Here is a 7977-nt window from a genome sequence, read left to right as displayed (position 1 = left end):
TATATATATATATTTCACGTCATGTGCGCCATCCAATACAGATCAGTGGCGCCATCCACACCTAGTGAGAACGAGTGTAATTGGATGAATCGTATAACGCAAACACTCATTGGTTAGGCTATTCGTCAAATTTGTGCTGCTGACACAAAAGGAAATTGTCAGAAGCAAGCAAGCTGGTGTTCTACAAGCTGCAAACGTGAAGTGTATGTCACGCCACAATGTCGGATTCAGAAAAAGATGTCGATATGTCTGAAAGGTCGGACACAGGCGAGAGCGTATCGGGAGATGGAGAAGGAGACGGAGATCAACAAGACCTTCCTCATCCTTGGCCCTATCTCAAAGAATTTTTCGAAATAGTCGGGAGCAAAAATGACTCGTGGAAAATGCAGTGCAAACTCTGCACACCCAAGACCCATGTTATTTTGGCGTTCAATAACTCTCCCTCCAATTTGAAAAAACATGTAGAGGTAAGTAAGCTTATTCTTTGTTACTACCGAACTGTGATAACTGATATATTTTGCTGCAGCTTGGCTAGCATAGGGACATGCCAAGACATGCCTGGGTAGCAGCTAACAATTGCCGAAGGCGCTAGCCTTGCCTCTCTGATGTTTTCGGAATAAGCTGCCCCCAGTCTCTAAAGTGTGAGCTACTACACTCTTGTAAGCTTTTAGACCGTCTAATATCTGGTTTATTTTCCAATGTTTATGTAATCGTGTGCCTTCAGCGTTTTTCACTGTCTTCAGTTGTGTTGGTTGGTTGTGTGTCCTGGGCAATTGAATTAACAATTTCATAGCCTTCCTTCGTGTCACTTTCTTTTGTATAGACCAAGATTGCTTGAATTCAATATGACCTGTCCAAATATCTTCATCACCTAATTTAGGACCATGTTTAATTGGCTATTCACCGAGCCGGGGTCGTCCATTAGCTTAGCGCAGGCTATTCACCAAGCCTATCCCCAGCTCGTTGAATATAGCCACTTCATTGTTTTTTTACCCCGGGCAATTGTGTCAAAGTGTCAATTGTGTGAGATGGTGGCCACTGGGTATCGAGAACTGGTTCCTTTCGGGTATTGTTAAGAAATGATTCGATCCACTGACATCAATAAGCTTTGTGCTTAACGATTCTGTTATTATCGGTCCTTCAGAGTGGCTGTTGTGTTGGGACGTGTATTAGGAAAATGATAATTTCTCTACATTGATTACAGACCCTGCAGCGGGTCTGTAATTTAAAATTTTCTGCAGCACGGCTTTGCTTTGAACCGTGAACCAATCGAAGTAGTGGTTCGCAGATTGAAGCAATGCTTCGATCTATTGCTTTGATTATTCTTTCTTTCTTTCGCTTAATTTCCCCCGCTAAAACCCCAAAGAGCATTCTGTGAGTATTATTTACCTTTTCTATGTTAAACCGACCTGTTATGGTCTTCTGAAACAGTTGATAGATGTATTTTATAACTTAAAAACGGGAGCGATGCTAACGCGTTAGCATGTCTATGGCATTTTCAATGTTAAAACTTAGCATTAAGCAATTGCAGCTCTCATCACGTTCGGGTGCATTTGTTTTCAAATTTCAAAATTGTAATATTTCTTAAATGTATTTTTGTTTATATATTAATAATCTAATGATTATTATATATAATTTTAGAGAAAGGCAAAAAAGAACCTGAATAGGAACACAACAGAAAATATAAAGGCAACTAACAATGAACATAAATAAATACATACATACATACATAAATAAGTGTTTCCTGTGAACACCTAGTGACTCTCACACCTCCAGTTCATCCCTGTCTCATTTAATGACAGTTTGTTTCGGTCAAACCATATTTTTAATGTGTTAATTTTTTCAGTGATTTCCTCCAGAACTTTCTGCCAAACTAGAAAACTGCTGCATCCGAGTAAGAGCAGAATACTACTGGAATGAATTTGAATAAGGAAAGTTGTGTTTTTCTTGTTTTTTTTTGTTTGTTTGTTTTTTTTAAGTTTTTTTTTTTCCTTCACTAAATGGATGCTGCACTCACTGCAGTTTATTGTCTGGAATAGTCCCAGATTGCATTTCAGAGTGTCTAGAATTGAAACATTTTCGTGCAGGTGGTGTCGGGGGGTAATTTTGGGTTTCAGCTTTTTGTTTTTCACCACCTTCATCCCTGAATATGTCAATCGTGATTCATTTTTGTGTGGATTAAAATTACTAACTGGGACTCCTGTCTTGGAGAAAGAAACGAGAATCGTCGTCCATTCTGTTCACACAGCTCCAAACGCTGAACAGCTCTCTGCTGAGTCAAGTTAGAACAATAGAATCTAGTCTGAATTAATAACTTCAAAGTGAAACACCGTTTTGTTTATTTTCATTTATGTCCAGAGATCAAGGATACAGTGACCAATTTCATATTTATTTACTTTAAGACTCAATGAAATACATAGAAAAACTGTAAAGCCTACTTTTAGTACAAAATTCACAAGAGGTATCGATAAGGGAATCAATAAGGAATCGGCTCGATAAGCAGAATCGATAATAGCATCGATATCGATAAAATCTTATCAATACCCATCTCTAGTGGCCACTTACTGTATAAGTAGAGGAAATGTGGCTGAACAAATCTGTAACGATGTTAACAGTGCCCTCTTAATGAACTAATGATTAAATGTTTTGTTGCATATTTTGCAGAGAAAACACAGAAATCATCTGGAGAGATACAAAGTCCTCACTTCAACGGCCCCAAAAAGAAAGGCAGACGGAGCACCACCACAGCAAGGCCCAGCAACCAAACAAGCCAGATTATGGGGCAGCAGGCCAGTGTCCCAGGCCAGTGTCGATAAAAAAATCCTTAACTTTATTGTGCAAGGTCTACATGCAACTAATACAGTGGAACAGCAGGGGTTTATAGATCTCATACAGCATCTCCAGCCCAATGTAAATGTCATGTCCCGCAACACTGTAGTCAACAAAATTCAGAAAGCCTCTCTTGAAATGAGAAACAATCTGAAAGCAGCAATGAGTGAAATTGACTTCATTGGCACTACAACGGATTGCTGGACAGCATACAGGCGTGGATTTCTTGGCGTAACAGCACATTGGTTAGACCCTCAGAGTATGACCAGACGGTGCGCTGCCCTAGCCTGTAAACAGCTGAATGGGCCACACACCTTCTCTGCCCTTGCCAGTGCATTGAACGAAGTTCACTGTGAATTCAACATCCGAGACAAAATCACACGCACCACGACTGACAATGGGTCCAACTTCATAAAAGCTTTTAAGCTATATGGGCAAACTGATGAAAACAACAACCCAGGTCCTTGTGTCGAGAGTGCTGAAGCCGAAGATGACAATGGTGATGGGAATGATGAAGAACAGGAGAGTGAGGGCATGGAGTTCGTCGAGGCTGGAGCGATACTTGACGAGGATGACTGCCTGGAATACCAACTACCCAGACACCATCGCTGTGCTTGCCACCTTCTTAATTTGGTGTCAGCTGTTGATGTTGAGGAGGCCAATGTCAACAGCGCCTACAAGCGGGTTTCACGCTCAGCTTTTTCGAAGTGTTGGGGACCTTGGAACAAAACCGCAAGATCTACCACAGCAGCAGAAGTCATCGAAAAGAACTGCAAACTGCAGTTATTGAGGCCAAATGCAACAAGATGGAATTCCCTGTTCTTGGCGGTGGAGAGGATCATCAGAATTACAAGGGAGCAGGGAGAAGGGGCCATCACAGCTGTATGCAGCGCACTGAAGATAGCCATGTATGTACCGGACACTTTTTATTTTTTGTATTATTTCAATCAATATTAACTGAAAAGATATAAAATACATATTAATGCATTTCCTCTATTTACAGTATATTTTTACTAACCCCTTGTGCAGGTGATTTGCAGTATTTGTTAGTTATTTAATTGAAGGTGTTGTTTTCTGTTCTTTCTTTGTTGATTCAATAGGTTCACACCTGTTGAGCTTGCATTCCTGGCCGAATACATGAAGACCATGGCCCTGGTGGCGAAGGCCCTGGATGTCCTGCAGGGCGATACGAATGTGCAGATGGGCTGGTTGGTGCCAACGATCACAATACTCAAGAATAAGCTCCAAAACCTCCGCCTTGCCACCAAGTTCTGTAGGCCTTTAATTGATGCTCTACTAAAAGGCCTTGAGAAGCGTTTCGAACACGTCCTCACAGAACCAGAGCTGATCGCTGCTGCAATTCTCGTAACCAAATTCAAGACCAGCTGGACAAATGACGACTACACCCTGAGACTCGGTAAGTGCTGCTTTTTATTATAATACAGGTGGGGTTTTTTGCTACGAAGTACATTCATGGCTGAAACTGTTGGCACCCTTCAAGATTATTTATTTATTTTTGAACATAATTTTGAAGTTTTTTGAATAACCAAATCAGGCTTTTTTTTTTTATTATCCAACGCAGCTGAAATACAGTCATTTTCCTCATTCATTCATGGCACCCTTCACAACAAGTGTCCTTTAGCAGCGATAAAAGGATAAAAGGACACGTTATAGGTCATCAGATGTCGTCTGTGGTAGCATTCAGGGAAATACTGTATCAGTCGATATCTAATTGACGGTAGACTATACATTCTATTGGTTTCCATGGCCAGTATGAATTTCCCTCAAATGCCAACCAGTCAAGGAGGGTGCCAACTGTTTCAGCTCTAACACAAGCTGGTGTATTTGTTTGTAACCCATATACAGTTAATCATTATGCAATTTTTCACTGTTGTAATTTCAGTGTTTTTGTCTTTTCCCCATATTCATTAGGCCTTGACTACATCAAAAGTCACTTGAAGGACCAAGCTGAGGACAATCAAGCTGAGAGCTTGCCTTCTTCAGAGGAGGAGGAGGACTTCTTTTCTTCAATCAAACAGCCCAGTTCCCAAGAAAAGGCCAAACAGCTGGAGACTTACCTTGGCTCCCCAGGTGATACAATGGAAGCACTTAAGACTTTTCCACCTATTTGCAACCTTTCCTTGAGGCTTAACACTGCACTCCCAGCCTCAGCTGCATGTGAGAGACTGTTTAGTGTAGCGGGACTGATCTTCCGTCCAAAAAGGGCACGTATTGATCACAAGAACTTTGAGAATCAGCTTCTTTTGAGGCTCAACAAAGCATTCTGGTAGTCTTATTGGGTATGCTGTCTTGCTTTTGCTAGGCACACACCCTCATACACAGTTCTTGAGTCTCCAGTTTCTGAACGGTTCTATGGAACTCATCATTACATTGATGCATATCAATAGCACACACACACACACCCCCTCTCAAAGGTGTTGCTAAAAGGTGAGGATAAAGGATGTGTAATTCATTTCTAAAGCCCTGTGCTGCTGTGAGGGCTCAACAGCAGACACACTATGATGCAATTAAGAGGAATACGAGGTCTGTTAGTAAAGTATCCGATCTTTTTATTTTTTTTCAAAAACCATATGGATTTGAATCACGTGTGACCACTGCTCACACAAAGCCTGCTCACAGGCGAATGACGCAGCCGACAGGCGTGAAAAAACTCACGCATGCGCACGAAGGTTCAAGCTTGGCTGATGCAATCACACGTGATTCAAATCCATATGGTTTTTGAAAAAAATAAAAAGGTCCTATACTTTTCTAACAGACCTCGTACGTTTAATGCACCTCACTAGCTGTGGACTTTGGCTTCCATTGTGTGATCTTTTTTTTTCTCAGAAGTTACCAACAGACCTGACATACCCTGAGAACAAAATCTTATGAAGCAGTCAGGAACAATTCATTACTGAGGGTACATGTGATGCCATCAGTGCTCTCAGTGCTGCTTTTGATACTGTTGACCATAAAATTTTATTACAGAGATTAGAGCATGCCATAGGTATTAAAGGCACTGCGCTGCGGTGGTTTGAATCATATTTGTCTAATAGATTACAATTTGTTCATGTAAATGGGGAATCTTCTTCACAGACTAAAGTTAATTATGGAGTTCCACAAGGTTCTGTGCTAGGACCAATTTTATTCACTTTATACATGCTTCCCTTAGGCAGTATTATTAGACGGTATTGCTTAAATTTTCATTGTTACGCAGATGATACCCAGCTTTATCTATCCATGAAGCCAGAGGACACACACCAATTAGCTAAACTGCAGGATTGTCTTACAGACATAAAGACATGGATGACCTCTAATTTCCTGCTTTTAAACTCAGATAAAACTGAAGTTATTGTACTTGGCCCCACAAATCTTAGAAACATGGTGTCTAACCAGATCCTTACTCTGGATGGCATTACCCTGACCTCTAGTAATACTGTGAGAAATCTTGGAGTCATTTTTGATCAGGATATGTCATTCAAAGCGCATATTAAACAAATATGTAGGACTGCTTTTTTGCATTTATGCAATATCTCTAAAATCAGAAAGGTCTTGTCTCAGAGTGATGCTGAAAAACTAATTAATGCATTTATTTCCTCTAGGCTGGACTATTGTAATTCATTATTATCAGGTTGTCCTAAAAGTTCCCTAAAAAGCCTTCAGTTAATTCAAAATGCTGCAGCTAGAGTACTGACGGGGACTAGAAGGAGAGAGCATATCTCACCCATATTGGCCTCTCTTCATTGGCTTCCTGTTAATTCTAGAATAGAATTTAAAATTCTTCTTCTTACTTATAAGGTTTTGAATAATCAGGTCCCATCTTATCTTAGGGACCTCGTAGTACCATATCACCCCAATAGAGCGCTTCGCTCTCAGACTGCAGGCTTACTTGTAGTTCCTAGGGTTTGTAAGAGTAGAATGGGAGGCAGAGCCTTCAGCTTTCAGGCTCCTCTCCTGTGGAACCAGCTCCCAATTCAGATCAGGGAGACAGACACCCTCTCTACTTTTAAGATTAGGCTTAAAACTTTCCTTTTTGCTAAAGCTTATAGTTAGGGCTGGATCAGGTGACCCTGAACCATCCCTTAGTTATGCTGCTATAGACTTAGACTGCTGGGGGGTTCCCATGATGCACTGTTTCTTTCTCTTTTTGCTCTGTATGCACCACTCTGCATTTAATCATTAGTGATCGATCTCTGCTCCCCTCCACAGCATGTCTTTTTCCTGGTTCTCTCCCTCAGCCCCAACCAGTCCCAGCAGAAGACTGCCCCTCCCTGAGCCTGGTTCTGCTGGAGGTTTCTTCCTGTTAAAAGGGAGTTTTTCCTTCCCACTGTAGCCAAGTGCTTGCTCACAGGGGGTCGTTTTGACCGTTGGGGTTTTACATAATTATTGTATGGCCTTGCCTTACAATATAAAGTGCCTTGGGGCAACTGTTTGTTGTGATTTGGCGCTATATAAAAAAATTGATTGATTGATTGATTTAGGATTTTGCATGTAGTGAGGGGTTTTTTTAAGTTTCAATTTTGGTCTTGATCGTCAGTTATGACAACAGGGAAAACATATTTTATGCAATAGGATTTGAACTTTTTTTTGAGGGGACTAACATACTCTTAGTGTACGTGGTGTGTCCATAAAGTAATGGTACTTTTTATTTTTTTAAAAACTATATGGATTTCATTCATATGTTTTTACGTCAGACATGCTTGAACCCTCGTGCGCATGCGTGAGTTTTTCCACGCCTGTCGGTGACGTCATTCACCTGTGAGCACTCCTTGTGGAAGGAGTGGTCCCGCCCCCTCGTTGGATTTTCATTGTCTGGAAATGGCGGAATGAAAAGAACTTTTTTTCCATCAGAATTTTTCAGAAGCTGTTAGAGACTGGCACCTGGAAACCATTCGAAAAAGTTGACTGGCTTTTGGTGAAAATTTTACAGGCTTCACAGAGAATAAGGACTTTAACTACAGCTTTAAGGACCCCTTTAAGGACGGTCGGTGCGCCGCGCTCCGAGCTGCGACATCGCGGCACAAAACACTGGATCATTTCTAAGCTGATGGCTCTGTGGATACGAGACTGTCGTGTGCTCTTTCTCTGGTTATCACAAGAGCTGGACATCAGCCATTTTCCGGCAGATTTCACTTTTAACAAGAGATT

The 7977-nt window shown here is 41.1% G+C and overlaps 1 protein-coding gene across 1 annotated transcript; it reads left to right on the top strand.

Annotated features, from left to right (window-relative positions):
- Nucleotides 1–3090: 3090 nt before the first annotated feature.
- LOC117513401 lies at nt 3091–5136 on the top strand. The gene is made up of 3 exons (XM_034173586.1): nt 3091–3737; nt 3930–4246; nt 4762–5136. The coding sequence occupies exons 1-3, from the start codon at nt 3091–3093 to the stop codon at nt 5118–5120; spliced, it is 1323 nt and encodes a 440-aa protein (XP_034029477.1). The 3' UTR covers nt 5121–5136.
- The last annotated feature ends 2841 nt before the right edge of the window (nt 5137–7977 follow it).

Source organism: Thalassophryne amazonica, chromosome 7 (genome assembly GCF_902500255.1).
Source record: "Thalassophryne amazonica chromosome 7, fThaAma1.1, whole genome shotgun sequence".
Lineage (NCBI taxonomy): Eukaryota > Metazoa > Chordata > Actinopteri > Batrachoidiformes > Batrachoididae > Thalassophryne > Thalassophryne amazonica.
This window is presented reverse-complemented; position numbering and strand designations above follow the sequence as displayed.

Excerpts from the sequence above, each read along its gene's own strand:
- LOC117513401 (XM_034173586.1), top strand. The coding sequence starts at position 3,091 with ATGACCAGACGGTGCGCTGCCCTAGCCTGTAAACAGCTGAATGGGCCA. Across the intron at positions 3,738-3,929 it reads AGCGCACTGAAGATAGCCAT|GTTCACACCTGTTGAGCTTG; the intron begins GTATGTACCGGA and ends TTGATTCAATAG. Across the intron at positions 4,247-4,761 it reads CGACTACACCCTGAGACTCG|GCCTTGACTACATCAAAAGT; the intron begins GTAAGTGCTGCT and ends CATATTCATTAG.